Here is a 22,646-nt window from a genome sequence, read left to right on the forward strand (position 1 = left end):
GACAGATTTCGGATCCCCATCTGTAAGACCGCGAGCCTGGGGCAGGTGCAGATGAGTTCTGCTGGTTTTCAATAGCTTTTCAGAACGCAAGTTCTAATAGCAGTAACCAACCGTGTAATTCTCTCCTCGAATTCCTGCTCTGAACCCATCAACCTTTTCAGGACACGTTAATCCACGTTCACAGGGGGCTTGAATTTTTTTTTTTTTCCAATTAAGCCCACTCATAGTGAGAACCATAGTAAGGCAAGTCATCAGAAGCTAGTCACCAGCCTTAAAAAACCGACGGTTCAGCCACCGTTTCTGAGAAAATGATTCCTCTTTTCACTCGTAAACTCACGAGGGGACATTAGTTCTGGAAAGCTGCCTGCTTTGGTAGAAAGAACACAAAGCTGTCTTCTGATCCTGTTTCTTACGATGACGATGAGGCTGAAACCAGGCAGACTGAAAGCCCTTGTGGTTCCTGAAACCCACCATTCTGATGGGGCAAACTTTTCTTTGGAGAGCCGCCTTCTATGTTAAGGATGTATTTCTTGAATCTTCACATTTTGGGGACACACCCTTGGCGTCCATCACATCTCTAACCCTGGCAGCTTTCACCTTGGCCCCCAAAGCAGGTGGTACTGTTACCAGTTAGGGTTCTTGGCCTCCTTAAGCTATAGAAATTGATCAGAGGCCAGACAAGAAATTCACGCCAGGCTTTATTGGGGCCCCTGCTGCAGCGCGGGGCGGGGGCGGTGGGGGGGGGAGTGAGAACAAATAACAAGTTCCCTTGTTTGCTCGCTCCCTGGCGGGGGGCAAGCTTGTTCCTTAAGTGGGCTGAGGGTACGGGTGGGTCCAGGGGTCGGGCTGGAGGGGAGGCTTAGGTGGGCTGCCCACCCCTTAGGTGGTGGTGTGTGCAGGGGCCATGCGCAGGACCCTGCTTTCGCTCCGGGCTCTTCAGAAGTGGCAGGTGGGCTTTTTGGTCTCTTTGTATCTTATTGTTCATCATTTGTCCCAACTGCGCATGCACGCGGTTATTTTTAGTCCCGTACATTTTCTCTGTGTGTTGCTGTCTAAGAGATCTCTGTCCGGGCACAAGCCCTGCAGCAAAGGGTCCCGGGTCCCAGCCTGTCTCAGTACTTTAAAGGTATTATTATCTCTGCAAATGACTTTTTCAGCACTTTGCCTGTTTTATTCCCAGGAAATGGTGTTTGTTGCTTCTTGGGGTCCTCCAAACTCCCGCGGTTAGGAATTCTGTGGAGGGACCATCCATGAATCCAGGTCCGGTTGTTGTCCGGAGATCTGTTCTCTGCCTGTTGTGTAGGTGACCCCGCCACACCGACAGTGCATCTACTCAGAGCTCATGCAGAAATGGCCCCTTTCCCATCTCTTGGTCTCTTGGTTCAAAACACAGGGTGGGTAGTTACCCTGCAGACGGGTAAAGTGAGAGGTTCTGCAGTTTTGCGAGGATTTGGGTCTAGGTGATGATTGCTTTTTGAGCCCATCAGAGGCTGCTGTCTTCCGGCCCATGAGAGAATTGCATTTCACATTTTGCCCGGGCGGCCCCCTGAAAGTGTTCAGGGCTTTGTTCTGTGCAGAAGGGATACTGTATGGTGCATGGATTTTATTCCATGTGATAACGTTTCCATGCAGACGGGACCTTGGACCCCAGGAGAAAAGAATTAATGAGATGCAGAATTCCATGTGTTGTCTTGTGATTCTAATGACTTTTCTGTAAAGGGAGAAGATGTGTATATGTATTCTGTAAAAATAGAAAGATGTTTTACTTAAAGGGAGTTAAGCCTTAGAGCTGCAGAAATTTCATTTTTTTCCAATATATTATTCTTAGGTCTATAGTCTTAAAAATCTTTTAAAACAACCTGCACAACAATTTCAAAATTCAGTAAACAAAAGAGGAAGTATTGGATATTAGTTTTCACTCAATTTACTAATGAAAATTTCCCAAAACAGTGGCGGTCCTCCAATTCATATATCCCCAAGAATCTTATAAAGTCTCCTGACATTGTGAAAGCCCATAGTCATTTTATATTAATTAATTCAGTTAAATCGAGTTCCATTTTGTTTATTTTTACAAATAAACATTTTCTATGACACAAATGAACATAACTATGAAACAGAAAGAGACTCACAGACATAGAGAACAGACTTGTGGTTGCCAAGGGGGAGGGGGGATGGGGGAGGGAAGGATTGGGAGTTTGGGATTAGCAGATACAAACTATTATATATAGAGAATGGATAAACAGCAAGGTCCTACTGCAGAGCACAGGGAACTATATTCAATATCCTGTGATAAACCATCATGGAAAAAAGTATGAAAAAGAATATTAAAAAAAGAAGAAATGACACAAAAACCTTAATTATATAACATTTTAAAATATAAATCAATTGAAAGAAATAAACATTTTCAATTTGGCAGACAGAGAATGATTTATTAGATCATCAAGCCAATGTTAAATCTATCAAAGAGTAGCAACCTAGAAAGTGAACAAAATAACTGATGTTCTCATTAGAAACACCAAGTACCAGTTTGAGTAATAGTAACGTCAATGACATATACATATGTTCTATTTTAGTAGGAAGACATGAAAAAAAACCAGACTTTTAAGATACATTAAATATTTTACACATGTACACATACACATGGGTGTCGTTGACAGTAAATTGTTAGTAAAGGTATAACGAGTTCCAAGGTTGACGGGGCAGGTATAGTGTATTGTAGTCCCCACCATGCACCCTCCAGGGTGCAAGTAGTGACTATAGAATTCAGGAGATTTACAAAAGAAGTCTCCCCCAGAGTGCTCAATTACTTGTCGAGCCATTGTAAATTTGTGAAATGGCTTTAAAATTAGTTTAACACTTTTAAAAATCACGGTTAAAAAAAAATGGGTAATCATCAATACCTGGCACATTGCTATAGCCCACGCACACTAGGGAATCAGAGACTCCCAGTGGATGTCCCATGGAAAAGGTCACCATCTGCTGTGGTGTTTTTAACGTAAATGTTAGTCTTGGTGGGGTTATTCCTGCCTATTCTGCTTTCTTTAGAAATCCAACGTCTTCTAACACAGCTTCTGTCTGAGCCTGTTGGTGAAAGGCTCGTGAGATTTCCTGGGAAAGAAAGAAAGAGGGTCAAGGCGTTCATGGGCCAGCCCCATCCTGTGAACCCTTATTTGCAGGTCAGACCCATAAGGGATTAGAATTAGCTCGTCTGGTTTCCCACCACGTACTATTCTGGTTCCTGACACTAAAGGGCTTCGGTGATGTGGGTTGGCCTCTGCCCGAGTCCCATCTTCCTAATGGAGGCATGTCCCCCGCAGTTCCAAATATAAATGCAGTGCACATCTGTGCCTTGCAGCTATCTCCCTCCGCATCGTGGCCACCCCTTCTCACACTGGCATGCGTCCAACATAACTGCTCCTCTATGAATAGCTGGGGATGGATAAATGGTCTGTGGAAGCACAGACGACGTTCCAAACTCCCCTCAACTGAAAATAAAAACAGCACTTGGACCTGACAAACATGGAACATTTTGCCCCTGGGGTGGAGGGCTGGGGGCAAAGCTGACACGCTCACCTTTGGCCGTAGACCAAAGGGGAGTTAGTTAGCGAGATGGGGCCGTTGCAGTCCCAGCCCTTTCCCCGACCCTGCGCATTCCCTCACCCACCTCCTCTGCCCAAACTTTTGTTCTCTAATCTTGTATCCACTGCCCACATCTTATGCACTATAACTTTTTATTGTTTATTGCCCGGTTTTTCCCCTCCCCCCTGCCCCCAGAAGGTACATCTATAAAAGCATGGGTGTGTCCATAACTACTAGAGTGGTGACTGGCATGCAGTAGGTGCTCAATAACTGTTTATTCAATCAACACTTGGAAGAATGAATGAATCTGTCTCAGCTCAGGCTCCCATAATAGAACACCACAGACTGTGGGGATTCAACAACAGACGTTTGTTTTTCACGGTTCTGGAGGCTGGGAGTCTGAGATCGCCGGGTGGGCAGATTAGTTCCCGGTGAGGCTCTCTTCCAGATTTATAGACGGCTGCCTTCTTACTGTGTCCTCACATGGTGGAGAGAGAGCTCTGGTGCCTCTTTTGCTTCTTCTAAGGACGCTAATGCCATCATGGGAGCCCCACCCCCATGACTTCATTCAAACCTGCCCAGGGGCCCATCTCCTAACACATCCCATTGGGGGTCAGGGCTTCAACATGTAGATTTTGGGGGGACACACATTCAGTCCATAGCAGAATTTCTTTTTTTAAAACAAAATTATTTATTTTATTTTTGGCTGCATTGGGTCTTCATTGCGGTATGCGGGCTTTCTCTGGTTGCGGCGAGCGAGGGCTGCTCTTCACTGAGGTGCGCGGGCTTCTCACTGCAGTGGCTTCTCTTGTTGCAGAGCCGGGGCTCTAGGCTCGCGGGCTTCAGTAGTTGCAGCACGCAGACTCGGTGGTTGTGGCTCGCAGGCTCTAGAGCGCAGGCTCAGTAGTTGTGACGCACGGGCTTAGTTGCTCCGCGGCATGGGGGATCTTCCCGGGCCAGGGCTCGAACCCGTGTCCCCTGCATCGGCAGGCGGATTCTCAACCACTGCGCCACCGGGGCAGCCCCGAATTTCTTATTTAGGCCACAAACTTCACATTACAGAGGAGGTGTTTCCTCTTGTTATTTTAGCTAAAGACCTTTATGTGATTAGAGATGTGAACAAATGTGAGGTTTTAAAATATATATTATGAAATAAAATGTGCCAACATTTGGAACAGCTCCAGATGACCCATGCATGATGTTGCAAGATCCTAAGTGGATAAAGGATCCGTCTGAAGTTCAAGATAAAGCTGTGGATTCTAACTTTATAGAGTACAGAATTCATTGATTGGTCTCCAGATTCCATGCTGAAATCATGGAACCTTAAAGAAACTACCAATTATCAAGTTTTGGTGTGGCATCAAAGAAGAATGTCAATTGTGTGAAAACCCTATTAAAATATTCCTCTCTTTTCTAACTACCCACCTGGGGGAGGCCAGATTTTCTTTACCCATTTCAACCTAAACTATTATTGCAACAGAACAAATGTAGAAGTAAATATGAGAAATTAGTCATCTTCTATTAAGCGAGATATGAAGGAGATGTACAAGTGTGTAAATTAATGTTACTCTTTCCCTCTCCCCCAGTTTTTGTTTGGGAAAATAAATTTATTTTTCTGTAAAAATATGTTATTTATACAAAATGGAATGGGTTTATTATTATCTTTAAACTTGTTAAATGAATAAATATCAAATTTTTTCAGTTTTAGGGGCTTCCCTGGTGGCGCAGTGGTTGAGAATCCGCCTGCCGATGCAGGGGACACGGGTTCGTGCCCCGGTCCGGGAGGATCCCACATGCCACAGAGCGGCTGGGCCCGTGAGCCATGGCCGCTGGGCCTGCGCGTCCGGAGCCTGTGCTCCGCAACGGGAGAGGCCACAGCAGTGAGAGGCCCACGTACCGCAAAAAAAATTTCAGTTTTAATTTCTAATACAGAAAATATGGATACTTACAAATAAATATGTAAAAATTTCAGTTTTAAATTTGAATATAAAAAACAGATATTTATAGATAAATATCTAACATTTTCAGTTTTAATTTCTAATACAGAAAATATGTTTCTTTAAAACCTACATAAGCAAAAGTTCTTTGGGTTTCGCACTAGTCTTTCAGAGTGTCGGGAATCCAGTGACCAAACTGCTTGAGGATTTCTGCCATGTGGTATAAATTAGGATGCTTTTATGCTGAAGTAGCAGAAAGTCCATCTCAAAATAGCTAACACTATAAAGACAGTATCTTGTAAGGGGACTTACTGAGGTTTAGGGCGTCTGGACTGGGGATAATTTGAGGATTTAATGGTGTTCTCTAATGGTTCACCGGGTATTAACCAGTTTCACTCCTGGCAGAAAATGGCTCTGTAGCTCCAGCCATCACAGCCCCACCCACTAATATCTGCAGGCCCAATTAAGGCCATTTCCTCTTTTGAGAGTGAAGACCTCTTTCCAGAAGCCAGCAGCTAACCCCGCCTCCTTCCTCACTCACACACTGTGGGCCACACAGCCCCTCGCTGAAATTGGGACGCATATGTCCTGGATTGATGCGTCCCAATCCAGTTCTGTTAAAAACAAATAACAGAAAAATGAATGGCGGTTGAGTGGTTACCAGTAGCACGTGACGTAAATGCTTTGCTTCCTGTTTTCTTGCGGTTGTGGTCCTTTATATCTTGCTAGGTTAATGTGTACAGATAAAATACAGATATATAAGGACTTCCCTGGCAGTCCAGTGGTTAAGACTGCGCCCTTCCAATACAGGGGCCGTGGGTTCCATCCCTGGCTCGGGAACTAAGATCCCACATGCCGCGTGGCCAAAAAATTAAAAAAGAAACACAAACGGATCTATCATTGCAGCTGGGACGCACGCATATATGGACGTATACATACTGCAGACATCTTTTCTCTCCTTCTCGCACTTATCTTTCAAGGTAATTCACAGGATCTTTGTCACAAAAACGTGGCAGGTGACGCAGTTGGCTGGCATCTTCTTCTGGCTCCTGGGCTTGAACCATGTCCGCCGCAGCGCCCTGTAACTTTCCAACAATGTTGCAACCGACGTACCAACGAAAGGCTCAATTTCTCTGAATGGCTCCCGGGGAGAAGGCAGGGTCACCTTCGCCGCGGGCAAACCTCCTTCGTGCGGCACCCCGAGAAGAGACCGCCTTCCGCTGACGGCGCCCACGGCTCACCAGGTGCCCACCCTCCTGGCTTCCTGGAGACCCTCCCCCTCCCCCAGAGGCACCGGCAGCGCCCACGGCAGGATGCCTGCTCTGGGTTTCAAAACGGACCTAACCTTTGCCCAGGGATCTGGGAGGACTGCCTGTGGCTGACGGCCCTCTGCCCTGCTTTCCGGCCTCCAAGGCAGAGCTGGAAGGACCGGGTGGGCGAGTGTGGGGGCAGGGGCTGGGGGCGCGTCTACGGAACTGGGTGCTGGGAGGCGAGGCAACCTGCTCGGGCGTCCTGAGCCTTCTCTTTAAACATCTCTGCAGTTCCCCGCAGCTCCTGTCCGGGTGCAACTTCCTTCCCACCCTCTCTAGCCCCTCAGGCTGCCGCCGGTCCCTCCCCACAAAGCCCAAATGTCGGCAATCAGAACCGCGGTTGTCAACCTTGAGGGTGGATGGGGCGGGGAAGGGGGGGCTTGTTAACACAGGGTACGTATGAGAGACTCAGTTTCCTGATGTTCGGGAGACCTGAGAACGCGCATTTCTCAGAATTTCTCAGGGGATGCTGATACCGCTGCCGGTCCAGGGCTGACCCAGGGAAGCAAAAGATGGGAGGGGGGGCGAGCTCGGAGTGAAACACAGCCTGGGGGGGACCAGCTTGGGTGGGTGGATGGGTGGGTGGGAGGCGCTGCTAACTTCTCCCAAGTGTACCAACCGCCTGGCGTTATTTCCCGTCCTCCTGGGGCTTGGGTAGGATTCCGAATTCCTAGGATTCTTTACCTGCGGGAAAGCTTCATGAGACGGTGCGTTCAGGGATGGGGTTGAAGGAATCCGCCTGCGCAGTGTCTGGGTTTCAACTTGGCCTTGAAGGTGCTCATTTTCTCCCCAACCCGGCAAGGACGTGCCGTGATCCACGCCCCCTCCCCCAACCTGGACTGTAGCTTGTTAACCCCCTCTTCCCCTCTGGGCCAAAGAAATCCCCTCCTCCTCTCAGCTGGCGTCAAAACAGAGACACAATTGTCAAGCTGTCACAAGTGGGGAGGGGGTGCTCCTGGCACCTGGCGGGTGGAGGCCTGGGACGCTGCTTCACGCCCCACAGGGCACAGGACGCCTCACATCAGAGCCACCCAGCCCCAAATGTCAGTAGTGCTGAGGTTGAGAAACCCTGACTTAGCATCAGAGATTCTATCTTCTATTTACCAATCAACCTCTCTCTCTCTCTCTCTCATCTATATATTATAATTGTAATTAACCTACCTATCATCTATCATCTGTGTATCTATCCTGTCAATCTATCCACATGTCAGTCATCTATCATCTTCCATCATCTCTCTTTCTCCCTCTCTCTCTGGCTATAGTTCGCAACCAGAGACAACTGTACTCCCCCAGAGACACTTGGCGATGCCCAGGGACGCTTGTACTGTCACAGCTGGGAAGAGCTACTGGTATCTGATGGGTGGAGAGCAGGGAGGCTGCTCCGCCCCCCACAGGGCACAGGACGCGCCCATGACAGCAAAGACTTTGGTCTTTGCTATCTATCTATCTATCTTTGGGTCTATCACCTACCTATCTATTATCTATTATAATTCTATTATCGTTTACCTGCTAGATCTGTCATCTCTGTATCTCTATCTGTCTATGATTTATCTGTCTGTCTATCATGATCTATCTGCGATTGTAGTTTGAAACTCTGCATGGCTCTCTCCCCAGGGGCACAGTTGGTGATGTGTGGAGTCGCTTTGTGGGGTGTGGGTACCAGGGATGCTGCTTCACAACCCCAGTGCACAGGACACCCCACATCCGAGAGTCACCCACTTCTGAACGTCCCTGGTCCTGAGGTGGAAATCCTGCTGGCAGGTAACTTCTAACCCAGGGCAAAGGGAAAATTTTAGAATCTCACCACCACCCTGCAATGTGGACTGAAGGACGCAGACGCTGTCTGGGACGTTTCAAAGGGGACCTCTTGTTGTTGGAACGCTCTGGCAGGTCCTTTTCCCCATATCCCCAGTGTCACACATGAGCACTGCACCCCTGGGGCAGAAAGAGGCCAGAATGGGACCAAAGGGAATGACCCTGTGGCACGTGTGAGTGGGGACACTTGGCAAACACTGGAGACAACAGTCAGACAAGCACAGAGGCTGGGAAACCGTCCCCTTCCTCTGGAAGCCAGGGGGCCGCTGGGGGCTGAGGAGACCTCGGGGCTCAGAACGGACCCTTCCTGAGACTGTCCGGCTGCGTCAGAAGCACCTGAGCCTCTTTCAGGTTGGCTGGCAGGGGACAGAAACCCAGCACTGTCATATTAAGTAAGTCAGAGAAAAACAAATATCATTTGATGTCACTTACATGTGGAATCTACAAAAATGATACAAATGAACTCGTGTACAAGACAGAAACAGTCACAGATGTAGAAAACAGACTTCGGGTTACCAAAGGGGAAAGGGATGGGGGAGGGATAAATTAGGAGTACGGGAGTAACAGGTACAAACTACTGTACACAGAACAGATAAACAAGGACCTGCTGTATAGCACAAGGAACTATATTCAGTATCTTGTTAGAACAAGATGGAAAATAAATGGAAGTAGATTCTTTGTATTAATCTTTTATGAAAAAGCAATAGATTCTTTTCTATAATGGAAAAAGAATTTTGAAAAGAATATACATGTAACTGAATCACTTTGCTGTATACTAGAATGTAACACAACATTGTAAATTAAATATACTTCAATTTTTAAAAATGGTTAAGGAAAAAAACAAACCCAAACCAGCACTGACTGCAGGAAGAGTCTTCCCCTGGTTGTTACTCATATCCTGATGCTTCCACCAATGGTTCAGAAGCTGCAGGGATTTCGGGGAGACTTCTAGAGGCCCAGTAAGTCCCGCAGACATCTTGCAGCACCCCGATAATAAGTACGTGCACATAGTGCCCAGGGGGCGGGCAGAGGGGTCCGTGCCCTTTTCCTGGTTAGCGACATCAGCCACACTTTCATCGCATACGAGATCTGCGTTCTGCAGACAGCGTGATGAGGTGGGGTCCTGCCCTAGCGTTTTCCAGCCGGCCTGGCCCAGCTCTGTCACCTGGACGCGATTTCTGAGATAGCTCTGAGCCCATCTGTGACAGGATGCTGAAAACATCTGCGGCATCTGTCCCTCGAGGCCGATGGCTATCCATCCACGGTGCTGTGTCTGTGGACAGATGCCCTGAGGCTCTGGGCTCTTGCCTCATCTGTCTCCCCACATGGCACGGGGAATCCCCTTCTTATTCCAAGGCAAGTGGGCCCCGATGGCTTCTAAGCCTGCAAAGCCCCCTGTTCCCCATGGGGCATGAAATCCAGCAAAAAGCCCAGACAGAGATCCCAGTCTGCTGGGCGCTGGGTGACATGCACGCCTTACTGCGTCGATCGCTGACGAGGTTTAGCATCGGCTATGTCCTCTCTTAAGATTTTTTCTGTCGCTTCTTGAGCTGAAATTGTACCGGTTCCCAAAGTGTGAAATGTGGAACCCTGAGGGGGCGGGTTCCCTGAGATCAGGACATCCGCGTGGGAAGAACTCCTTTGTCTTTGTTAAAACTATGTTGACGTTTGCACAGACGGTGGAGAGGCAACACGGGGCGGGGGGGCGGGGGGTGAGGCCTGCTGGGGCTATACTTGGTGTAGTGGAGAGATGACCCCTCCCCCCCGGGACGCCTTCCACCCACCCCCCCCAGGTGACATTTTCAGAGCAGGAAGCCCCGTTACTCAGGAATGTCCATTCCTTCTGTCGATCCGTGTTCCCTGGACCCTTGATCCCGCAGGACATGACAACGTGCTGGATGGGCAAGGTCCAGCAGGTGGGAGAATTCCTGAGATACCGCCTGGTTTCTCGGGCCCCTGGTGCTTACGCGCTCCTATGGCCCCAGCCAGTGGCTGCACCCACCCTGAGGACAGCATCTGGCCCACTCCTCTCTCCTTCTCTACAACCCGCCGTGGCTCACAGGGTTCAGATGGCGACTCATCCACTCACGCGGGCATGCACTCACACGTGCATTCATTCATTCCATTCGTCCACTCCTGCATTCACACGTTCGTTAATTCACTCGCTCATGCATGCATTCATTCATAAATGTATTCCCTCGTTTATCTACTCCATTCATTCACTCATAATTCTCTCCCTCCCTGACGCACGTATTCAGCAGCCGAGGTGCCCATCACTCCATCACTCACTCATTGATTTTCAGTTACTCTCTCCTGCGTACACGCACCGTGCACGCTTGCATGCCCCTTTCCTTCGCTCACTGAGCGTTCGTTCAGTAAGATCACGTTTCCAGCGTGGCCTCTGCCCGGGCAGCGCGCCGGCCTTGGGCCCGGCCCGGGAGGCCACTGCAAACGTTTACTTTGGGGCTGGCCGGTTAAAGGTGAGATGTCCGAGCGCAGACGCCTCAGACTCCTGGATTGGGCGGGGAGGGGTCGGGGGGCCGGGGCGGGGCGAGGATGCCCGGCGGCCGCTGCCCCCTCCCGGCTCTCCTTCCGGGGCGCCAGGGGCCGGGCACGAGGCGGCGCCGGCCTGGCGCGGGGCTGCGGCGGTCGCGTGGACCAGCGCCCGGGGCGGCAGAGCTGGGGCGGGGGCGGGCTTCCGGAGCGCAGCCCAGCAGGCCGGGCAGAGGCGCTGGGGCGCCGGGGACGCGCGGTGGGCGCAGGGCAGGGGCGCCGGCCCGGGCAGAGGCTGCCGGAGCGCCGCAGGTGCCGGGGCGCAGGGGCCGGGCGGCGCGGAGGCGGCCTGGGCGCGGCGGGGACTTGGCGCTGCAGCTGCCCGAGCGCGGGGGAGGAGCGGGGCGGGGCGCAGGGGTGCGGAAGGCCGGGGGGCGGGGGAGGCGCCGGCGCCAGGCGGAAGCTTCGGGGGCGCAGTGGAGGTGCTGGGCCTGGGGAGGGGCGCGGAGGCGGCCTGGGCGCTCGGGAGGCCTGGGGCGCGCGAGCTGCCCGAGCGCTGAGGAAGGGCGCGGGTGGGGGGCGCAGTGGTGGTCGCGGGGCGAAGAGTATTCTGCGGGGCGAGGGGCGCCGGGCCAGCCTGGGACACAGGCTGCCCGGGGCGCGGCGAGGTCGCTGGGGACACCCGGGCGGGCAGGGGCCGGGGGACGACGGGGGTGTGGGCAGAGGCAGCCCCGGAGCGCAGAGGGAATATGGGGAGACCGGGGTGGGGAGGGGCTGACCCGGGGGAGGGGCTGTAGGGCGGTGCTGCAGCCCCGGGGGTCTGTCTGGAATGCCGAGCTGTCTCCGCAGGCCCGGAGCTCCGCGCGGGTCGCCTGGAGACGACGCCTCCGCCAGGCCCGGCTCGAGGCCGCCCCCGCGCCCAGGCGCACTTGGCCGCCCGGTGCCCACGGCGCGCTGGGCCTCAGACCATGCCGGGTGAGTCGGGAAGACCCCTCGTGCTCAGCCTCCCTGCTCTCCTGGCGCGGCTCAGATTGGCCCGCGCTCGGGGCAGCCCCCGCTCTGCGCGCGCAAGGTCGCCCCCAACCCCTCAGCTCCCACGGTGCGCCTTCCCAGTGTCCCCCGGGGCTGGAGAGCTTGGTGTCCCTGGGGCAGGTGGAGATGGGGGTCTCAGCAGCTGGGAGGCGGGCGAGGTTTAGTATAGTCAGGGGGCGCTGAGATTTGGTAATTTTCCTTCTGTATAAAAGTAGCCCTTGGAGATTAAATGGGCTGGTTTGTTGGCCAGCGTGGAAACGCGTGGGCGTCTCACGGACGCGGAGACCCGTGGGAGTTCGTGCCCCTATGGCTCTGGGAAGACAGAGCCTGTGGTTCCCCTCCCCCAGCCTCGCCCCTCGAGGTCAGACTGGAGGCAGAACTGGTTATTCCGGTAAAGATCCAGGGTTAATCCCGCAGCGGGGCAGCAGGCCGACCGTGGCCAGATGCTGGGACTTCGGCGAGCCCTGGCCCCCCAGGGCTGCAATTCGGTCCTGTCTGCCTTCTCTTGGGTCTGGAGTGGACATCCGATTTGGACAGTAGACTTCCAAAGCGTAGAAACGTGATGATGGAGAAGTTCCCTGGGGATCCAGTGGTTGGGACTCCGTGCTTCCAATGCAGGGGTCACGGGTTCCACACCTGGTGGGAGAACTAAGATCCCACATGCTGCGACATGGACAAAAAAAAAAAAAAAAGCTCCCAAGAAATGTGGTGATGAAACATAACCTCCACCCATGGGAAAGATGCCCGTCCCGTTTTTATCATGAAGACATCCCGTGCTTGCACCAGTCCGGGCCTGAACATGCATGAGCGCATTTTTCAGAAAAAAAAAAAAAAATGTGGTTATTTTTTATTCAGAGGAGCGATTTGGTAATTCAGGGAGCGGTTTCCATGCTTCTGTACCTCCTCTGTGCCTTAGAGAGGAGAATTGTTGGGGCAGAAAAGGCAGATATCCTGCCGTGTGCTGCGGTGTGCTGTCAGATTCTTCGCAGAGAAGCAGAAAAGTCTGTGTGTTCCAGGCGGCGGTTTGGAGCTCTGCAGAATGAAAAACACATTTTCTGCCAACCCGCTGGGGTCAATATAATGGTAGCATTCAGGAGGGTCGTTCGGACACATCGGCCACGGAATGTGCTAGAAAGAGCCCATCTGGGTGTCTAGCACTTTGTAGGGAACAAAAAACACCATTGAGTATAAGAGGAGGGGCAGAGGAGGAAGTCGGGATGTTATTTCGGGGGAGGGTCCGGGGGTGGGTTGTAAGGGGGGTGGGGTAGAGGAAGGCGAGGAAGAGAAGTAAACATTTCTCCCAGACCTGTTATAAAACTGTCAGCCACCGCCGTCTTCAGGATGAACTCGGTTTTGCGGCATTTTTTTTCCCCCCAACCTGGGGCTGGAGGACAGCCACCCGTTCTATTTCTGTTTTCCCACCCTGCACGCAGGCCAAAAGTCCCCTCCCCAGCGCCCTGCCTGGTGGAAACAAAGCCTTTCAATGCAGGAGGCTTGGATAACTGTGGCCACGCCCAAACCTGACAGGTGGGAGTTTCTTAGAGGTAAGGTGGTGTTGGAATCTGCAGACTTGTCCGTGAAGTTTTCAGCCTTTGTGACATTGACGTCCACTGGTCTGCCTTTGCACTTGAGACGGAGATTTTATCCAGGCATGATTTTACACCATCATGCCCCGGCCCCTGGGGGCTGGCCTTTGGAGTCATGTGTCTTTGACCTAGAACGTGATGTTGAGTCTTGGGGTCGCTGGAGAAAGGGGGTCTTCTCTCCACTGGGGCTGTCTTGTCATCCTGTTAGCAGAAGCCATAATCCCTCCCCCTAGCAAAGGGAGAGTCCAGTAGTTCTGTAAAACCTACTCTGCAGACCCAGCCCTGTCTGTCTCCTCCCCGAGAATCGGAAGCTCTGGACAGTTGCCCGTCGCTGCTGCCTGGTCCCACTGTAGCCCACCTGCCCCATGCCTCCGCCATCTGGGTCCCCAGAGACCTCCCAGATGATGTGGCTCTGTCTATAGGTAGAGATAGGTGATGGATATAGAGAAATAGATAGGTGATAGGTGAATGATAAACAGTTGGATAGACAGACGTTAGATAATGATAGATGGGCAGAAAAATGGCTGGATGGGTGGATAGCTAGACAGATATCTTTTGGGCTGCAGACTTGAGTTCTGAGGTCTGCTGTCCTTAATACTCAGCCCACAGTGGAAATGCCAGGAATTCTCATTCCCTCTTAATACAGGGTAATGTGTAGACAGGAGCTGTTGGAACAGGCACACTTGGGCGTTTACCCCAGTGGAATGTCAAGGGTACGATGCCAGCTGCAGGAAAACCGGCTCCAGAAGCTTGGGTCCTGGTGTTCTGTTTGGCGTGACGGTGTCTTTGGGCCGTGCTCTGGGCAGGGCACGGTGGCTGGAGGGGAAGACCGTCTGGTCTTTGAGAACTGAGCTCTGTGTGTTCCAGCCGTGGGCTGTGAATTTTAATTTCGGTCGACAGCAGGGGAGCCAAGGCCTGGATTTCTTGATCCCTTTGTTTTTATCCTGGCAACCAGCTCCTGGGGGTCCCAGACTCACACTGCTTCAAAGTCCCCGTTAAAGTCAATGTCACGAGTTCCCACTTAGATTCAAAACTGCCATAAATCGGATTGGCCGTCTGAGTTTCTTCCTCTGCTGTGGAGACATTAGGAAACTGAGAGCCTTTTGGTTAATGAGACAATATATTTTCCCTTCTCCCAACTCCTCGGCCTCATATATCCTCGAGTTGAAGTCTTTCCAACAAGTGGGTTGTGTGGAATTTAATTAATGGCTTTGGCCATTCCTTCTGAGAGCCCAGTTCTTTTGAGCTGGGTGGGAGTCCTCACAGTGACTCAGAAAATCCAAAGCTCTGTTTCCACCTGTTGCTTTGTGTTCGCCCAAGACCCACCTATTTTGGGTGAGTTTTTGAGACTTGAATGCAGAATCACGTAAGGGGTCTGAGCTATGCCCATTTGCTGTGTGGCAGCACCAGGAAGGTTTTTTAAAATTGAAGTCTGGACGATTTACAACGTTGTGTTGATTTCAGGTGTACAGCAGAGTGATTCAGTTGTACGTATATATCTATATTATTTCGACTCGTTTCCCTGATAGGGTATTACAAGCTAATGAATATGGTTCCCTGTGCACTACAAGTAGGACCTCACGTTTATTTTACGTACAGTAGTTTGTATCTGTTCATCTGAACCAGGGAATTTTAATGATGCCCCTCTTGGCTTTGTCTCACTCGTGTTTAGGGCTTCCTCTTTTCCTGTGTGTGTGTGTGTGTGTGTGTGTGGTTTTTTTTCTTTTTCTCGGTTTAAAGAAGAATTTTTTTGCTTTATTTTGAAACAAAAGGATGCATGTGAAATGTCCTCGATGCGTATCTTAGAACAGCGAACAGTTACTGAGTTAGAGTTGTGAAACTTGAGAGAATTGGAGGTGACCCTCAGCCCCGCCGTCCCATGAGACCCGTCGAAAACATAACCCTGTTGTTTTTGTCTGCGTCCACAGTGTCTGACCAAGCGTTTGTCACGCTGGCTACCAATGACGTCTACTGCCAGGGGGCCCTGGTGCTGGGGCAATCATTGCGGGACCACAGGGCCACCAGGAGGCTGGTGGTGCTGGTCACCCCTCAGGTGTCCAACCTGCTCAGGTAAGACTCAGACACACACCTGGTCCTTCCTCCCGAAGATGCAGGTCCCAGCCATGGTTCGTGGGCCCGGACCACCGGCTGTCCGGGGGGGCCTCAGACACTTGCACATTTTGTCCTCCGGTCGTTATTAAAGGAGGAGGCTCTGCCAGGGGTGTGGCCAACTTCAGAATCCTTGTAGACAACACGCTGTGTGGGGACCATGTCTTGTCTCAACTACGGAAATTCAGATGCCAGTTATTTTGGGGGGGGAGAGGGCAACTTTGAGAAGCAACTGTCCTAAGCTAAGTTAAAGATTTTTTTTTTTACGTTTTTATTGAAATATAGTTGAATTACAATGTTGTATGATTTTCAGGTGTACAGGCAAGTGATTCAGTTATATGTACATACATATATATTCTTTTTCAGATTGTTTTCCCTTATTGGTTATTACAGGATATTGAGTAGAGTTCCCTGTGCTCTACAGAAGGTCCTTGTTGGTTATCTATTTTATATATAGTAGTGTGTATCTCTTAATCCCCAATTCCCAATTTATCCCTCCCCCCTTTCTTCTTTGGTAACCATAAGTTTGTTTTCCATGTCTGTGAGTCTGTTTCTGTTTTGTAAATAAGTTCATTTGTATCATATTTTAGATTCCACGTGTAAGTGCTATCGTATGTTATATGTCTTTCTCTGACGTACTTCACTTAGCGTGACCATCTCTAGGTCCATCCATGTTGCTGCAAATGGCATCCTTTCATCCTTTGTTATGGCTGAGTAATATTCCGTTGTATGCATGTACCACATCTTCTTTATCCATTCATCTGTCGACGGACATTTAGGTAACTTCCATGTCTTGACTGCTGTGAGCAGTGCTGCTGTGAACATTGGGGGGTGCATGTTTCTTTTTGAATTAGAGTTTTTTCCGGATATATGCCCAGGAGTGGGATTGCTGGATCATAAGGTAGCTCTGTTTTTAGTTTTGTAAGGAACCTCCACACTGTTTTCCACAGTGGCTGGATGCGACTTAAATTTTAAACTTAAATACTACGTAGAACACTTTGCTGATAAAATTGAAAGTAGAAAATACTTGATCCTTCTAAGGAAATTCAGATGACCCACATGACACCAGAAGAAGTGAAGCCCTTCTGTGGACCAGTAACAGTGGGAGACATGGAGAATGTTATCAAAGGCTTATCTGGGGGAAGGACCTGGGCCTGGGCAATTGTAAGGGATGTTCTGTAAAACTGGGCACAATCAATTAATTTCCATGCAAAAAGAACTATCTGAGAGCCTAGGGGGGAAAAAATCAATGTGTTCCTTTATTTTAAGACACTGTGCTAACCTCGATACGGAAACTTGATCTACAGATTTGACTGTGTTTCCATATAGATGAGAAAAGCCCCCCAGTACAGGTTATCAACAAGGCAACTCTGGCCCTGGAGTAAAGAAATAAATGATGCTGGATAAACAACAGGGTCCTACTGTATAGAACAGGGAACTATATTCAGTATCCTGTGATGAACCGTCATGGAAAAGAGTATGAAAAAGAATGTATACGTATGTATAACTGTGTCACTGCTGTACAGCAGAAACTAACGCAACATTGTAAATCAACTGTACTTCGATAAAATAAAGAAGACAAAAAAGGAAAGAAATGATGCTTGCTATAAGAAAGCAAGGATAGTTCATGGTATAAACCTCTATCACTAATTCATCACGTCGCCGTGTCAGGGAAAGGCAATGGTGTGATCCTTTTATGTAAAAGTTGGACACATACCCACATGATTTCCAGGTAGATTTTGAAGATAAAGGTAAAATTTAAAGTGTAGGAAAATCTTAGAAGTCGAGATCTTGGCATGACTGACATCTGGGGCTGGATGACCCTCAGATGAGGGGCGTCCTGTGCCCTGTGGGGTGTGGAGCAGCATCCCTGGTCTCCACCCACCAGGTGCCAGGAGCACCCCCACCCCCGCGCCAACCCTCCTTGCCTTTGTGATAACGAAAAACGTCTCCAGATACTGACATAGATGATTGCTTCACGTGTCTGCCATTTTTAATTACACACAACAAAGGGTACCAGAACTGCTGTATGTCAGATGTATTTGTGTAAACGTAAAAGGTAAAACAAGCCAATCAGGGAGCCCATTTACAAAATTTATAACGAGGAGAGGGTGTTGTCCATAGAATAAGGAAAGAACTCTTCCAAATGGTAAGCAGAGATGGATGGATGGATACAGCCAGGGTAGACGGCATGACCAAGGGATACGTACTCTGTCTTCACAGACATTGAAGTCCTGTCACATCAGACAGCTCAGTGATACGTATGACGCGTCAGGCTGGCAAATGTGTTTTTAAACTTCGGTGTTTTGGGAGGGGGGGCGTGCACAGACCTTAGTCATTGACATTAAGTGTTGTCATTAGTCTTTAACCAAATTGGCCGTCACCCATTCTCCCAATAGTGTTTCAGATGAATGGATGCTCGAGGTGTATTTCTTCTTGTCTAAGATGATTCCTGCAGGCCCCAAAGAGAAAGAAAAGAGAAGAAAATACATTTGTGTGCAGCGGACGTTTCCCTGTGCCCGGGCCGCTGGGTCTTCAGAGTCAGACCAAGGGCTGCAGTGGAACCAGCGTTGGGAACGGTGACCCTGGGGGTAGCCACGCATCCTTGGGGGGACCTCTTTGTGGTCCCATCATCATCTCCTGAATCATGGTGTGCGTGGAACAGTTACACAGAACTGATAAAGCCAAAAAAAACCAGACATGTCTGTTCTCTGCTAGATTCCTATCTCCTCAGCTGTCCAAAGCTGTCAGCACGTTTTTTCAGTCTTTCAGTCTACTCATGATGAACTGTAAAATATTCAGGGACAGTGTCACAGAAAGACTGGGAAAGGCTCACTGAGGCAGACCTGGTTGCACTGTTGTAGAACCAGTTATGTATTTTGCGGTCGTTGGTAGGGTTGAGGAACGGTGCTCTGTGATGCAGTCAGGGCAGTAGGACATAAACAGTGACCTGTGACTCCAAATGACCAGGGGGCGGTGTTCAAGAGACTGCCATTCCTCCAGGCTGTGTGGTACATCCATGGCTGGGGGAGTCTTTCTGCAGGGAAGGGGACCCAGTAGCATGTGCTTGTAAGTTCACACAAATTGCATTCTTGAACCTTAATTCTCCCTCCAGGAATTTAAGTTAAGGAGGCAAGGAGAGCTGAGCAAAAGCCTATAAGGACATAGGTGCTACTTGTAGTAACGCAGAATGACATTTCTTGGCCCTCTACCTCCCTCTTTATACAATCTTGAGGATTGTATAGGCCATAAATGCCATAAATAACTGGGTAAAAAGCAGGAGGAAATTGGTGATGATGTGGTATTTTCTTAGAGAGTTACTTTGAATACTGTGCAACGTGAAAGCACAAATGTAGAGTAGAAGTGGAAAAGCTACTAAGGAATAGAAAAGATAGACTCAGAAGCTCCAGCATCTGTCAAGACTGGGAGTTTCAGAAAGGACAGGAGTGGAGAGAAGGGATTCAAGGAACTATTTCAGCTCTGAGGAAGGATTTTAGATTGTGGGTGTTCCCTGAGCACTGAGCAGAATGAATGAAGGAAACCCAAGTGTGGATGATACAGAAGGTACCATTTCAGAGCACGAAGAAAGAAGAAAAAGTACTAAAGGCATTTCAGGTCTCAGCCTGGTTGAGACAGCTGATGCCTCAAAGCTCTTAGACTACCTAATTTTGAAATGAAGTGTCTGTATTCAGCTACATGCAGTTTGAATGCAAAATCAAGATGTTTCAAATATGCAGAAGCTCAGCCGTTTTACCCCTCAACGACCTTTGAGAAAGAATTACTTGAGGATCTACTCAAGCACAATGAAATGAGAATCCAAGAAAGAAGAGATAGAATGTAAGAAGCTGCGCCAAACAAATAAACGCGTAGTATTGAGAGTTAATTGGGAATGTATTGGTGAATAATTACGAACACCTGGAATTAACAGTCCCCATGGGAGGCGGTTGGGGGTTAAAAGAGGAGGGAGACAGGTGAACGTACGCTAATATTCCTGTCTTGTCTGGGGCGAAGTTATAGATGATAACTGTTGTTACATGTGATGGGAAATAGTAAGGTTAAATAGATGCGTTGAGGGTTTAAGGGTGGCAACCACCAGAGGACTAGAAAGGGTATAAACAAAAAACACAAGGGAGAGAAAAAAATCGAAACCAAGCAATGAAAAGTAGGAAAGAATTACAAAGAAGAAAGTACCTTCTTCAGTGTGTGATATTGTGGAGTGTGTGATGTCTTGGTACTGGTGACATTAACCTTGGTCTCCTTTGGGGTATCTGTACTGTAAAATCATTATTTTTGTCTTTGTAATTGATAAATATCTTGGGAGAGGTACTTTTAGACTATGAAAACATGCTGTTTCTCCTCAAAACCTTTACTCGTTGCTTTTAGGGTTCATCCGTGAATTTTGTCTGCAACACTTACCACTGGGATGTTCATCTAATGGTGATTTTTCTCTTTCCATCATTCCTTCTACATTTATTACTTGGAATTCTTCTGGGAGGAAGAGCTACCCCTTTTACCCCATTTACTTATGTATTCACTTGTGATATCAGTGTGGATCCGTGAATATTCATTTTATACTTTAGGTTTTGTTGTTGTTGTTTTTGCGGTACGCGGGCCTCTCACTGTTGCAGCCTCTCCCGTTGCGGAGCGCAGGCTCCGGATGCGCAGGCTCAGCGGCCATGGCTCACGGGCCCAGCCGCTCCGCGGCATGTGGGATCCTCCCGGACCGGGGCACGAACCCGTGTCCCCTTCATTGGCAGGCGGACTCTCAACCACTGCGCCACCAGGGAAGCCCAAGAGTTGGTTTTTGTTTTCTTGCCCAAATTGCGTCAGCTTTGGCTCCTGGGACCTCCTCCTGATTGACTTACTGTATCCTTTTGACATGCCCCTATCCTTTTTCTAGCACCTTCTTAATTTTCTGTCATCGCAAAGATATTCCAGGCAATGATGAAGTAGAATTCAAGCAAAAAAAATTTTTAATGGAACAGAGGCACATTTCATTTTGATGAAATGTACATTCTTTCAAAATTTGAGTCTCAAACTTGTATGCAACGAGCAATGTAGGTTTTGAATATGTAAAGTAAAAACTGATGGAGAGCTTCTGTTGGTTTCTACCTACTCAGCCTTCCCTTCTCACTGCCCATGCACTTTGGAAAGAGAAAGTACCTTCCTAAGAGATGACCCGAATCAGTCTGTGTTAAGACAGTTTAATATGTCTTGCTTTTCACGTTTGCCTAAGTTTTAAGCATGAATGGAACGTGGGCAAAGCCATGAGACCCACATGGGGAAAATAAAGCCTGGTATGAAGACTGCAGCAGCAGGGGACAGCATGTCTCATGTTAGATGGTGGGCTGTTCTCCTGGGATTTGGCATGTCTTTTCCAGGGTGATCCTCTCGAGGGTGTTTGATGAGGTCATCGAGGTGAACCTGATAGACAGTGTAGACTACATCCACCTGGCCTTTCTGAAGAGACCTGAGCTCGGAGTCACCCTCACCAAGCTTCACTGTTGGACACTCACCCATTATAGCAAGTGCGTCTTCCTGGATGCAGATACCCTGGTGAGTACAAGGGAGGGCAAGGACCAGACCCTCCACCTGTTGAGGAACCCCCGACAAAGACCATGCTGCTCCCTCCTTAAGCAAGCTGCTAGCTCGTGCCGGTGGATCCCCACCAGGCAACGTCCATCACTATCACCAACATCGTTTAGTCGATCAACATCAGATAGAACACACCTACTGCAGTGGACCCTGCTGCGTACACTGGGATGCTTGAAGGCATGTTCCTTCCCGAGGAGGGGTTTGTAATCACATTATTTTATCTACACAAGGTAAAATATTAGAGAAATACTCTTTCTTGATTGTAAATTAGAGAGTCCTGAAGGGACTGGTACACCTGGCTTCTGAAGCTGTGGTGTCCCCCATTGTCATTTGGGGTAGTTGCCTTTGGTGTAGGAGCCCAGGATGGGCACGTTCGTGAACAGCCATTGGAAAGTCGAAATGTAAAATGAGGTTGGAGTGTCGGAGATACATTCGAGCTTGTCTTGGTTGTGCAAAAGCAGCTCTGTAGGAAAACGGGGGTGGAGAGGAAAATAAGAAGTGCGTAATCAGAGTAATTTCTTTCCCAAACAGCACAATTCAGAAAGCCGGTAGGTGTTGGAGAGAACTGCTGTTGGTGGTCAAGCTCTCGAAGACAGTGGATTATATGATATTGACTTGCAGACCTCTCTGTTTATGGATTTCCAGTCTTGTAGGTCACATTTGCTAGAGGAAAGAGAATATATACAATTAAGAGCACTTCATGGAGGATCTTAAGAACCTTGAAGTGATAAGTGCATTTCAGTGACGGTGTTACTTCAAACCCTTGAAGTAAACCAGGGAGCAATCTTACACACACACTCTTCTCTTTTGAATATAAGTCTAAAAGAAGAGAGTCAGGGGCTCCCCTGGTGGCTCAGTGGATGGGAGTCCGCCTGCCGATGCAGGGGATGCGGCTTCGTGCCCTGGTCTGGGAAGATCCCGCGTGCCGCGGAGCGGCTGGGCCCGTGAGCCATGGCTGCTGGGCCTGTGTGTACGGAGCCTGTGCTCCACAACGGGAGAGGCCGCAACAGTGAGAGGCCCGCGTACTGCAAAAAAATTAAAAAAATAAGAGAGTCAGTCAAAAAATTGGGTATAAGTTTCCCATCACTGAACGTTGTCTGGCCCATTGTGAAGTTCCTGTTGCATTTCTCACTAGTGCCCCCGAGGTTAAGAGAAGCGTCGCTGTTACTGAGTCCAAGCTTGTACTGCTC

The 22,646-nt window shown here is 49.3% G+C and overlaps 1 protein-coding gene and 1 long non-coding RNA gene across 11 annotated transcripts in view; one reads left to right on the top strand and one right to left on the bottom strand.

Moving 5' to 3' along the window:
- Positions 1 to 8,409: 8,409 nt before the first annotated feature.
- The window catches only part of GYG2 (glycogenin 2), a 35,336-nt gene continuing 21,099 nt past the window's right edge, over positions 8,410 to 22,646 (top strand). For 5 of the 10 annotated variants that reach the window (XR_003430481.1, XM_027095466.1, XM_027095467.1 and 2 more), the window contains exons 1-4: positions 8,410 to 8,587; positions 11,984 to 12,109; positions 15,681 to 15,822; positions 21,243 to 21,417. Coding sequence is in view for 9 of the 10 variants with exons in the window: in XM_027095466.1 (XP_026951267.1) it covers positions 8,425 to 8,587; positions 11,984 to 12,109; positions 15,681 to 15,822; positions 21,243 to 21,417 (606 nt within the window). In the remaining variant the exon portion in view is untranslated. The other 5 variants (XM_027095475.1, XM_027095474.1, XM_027095473.1 and 2 more) reach the window with 5 other exon arrangements.
- LOC113614151 (uncharacterized) lies at positions 13,004 to 13,578 on the bottom strand. Its single transcript, XR_003430482.1, has 2 exons — positions 13,473 to 13,578; positions 13,004 to 13,323 (listed from the first exon to the last, which is right to left on the bottom strand). It is a non-coding gene; the product is annotated as an uncharacterized LOC113614151 (long non-coding RNA).

Source organism: Aethalodelphis obliquidens, unplaced genomic scaffold, assembly GCF_003676395.1.
Source record: "Aethalodelphis obliquidens isolate GAN/ISIS:26980383/991018 unplaced genomic scaffold, ASM367639v1 scaffold91, whole genome shotgun sequence".
NCBI classification, from domain to species: Eukaryota; Metazoa; Chordata; class Mammalia; order Artiodactyla; family Delphinidae; genus Aethalodelphis; species Aethalodelphis obliquidens.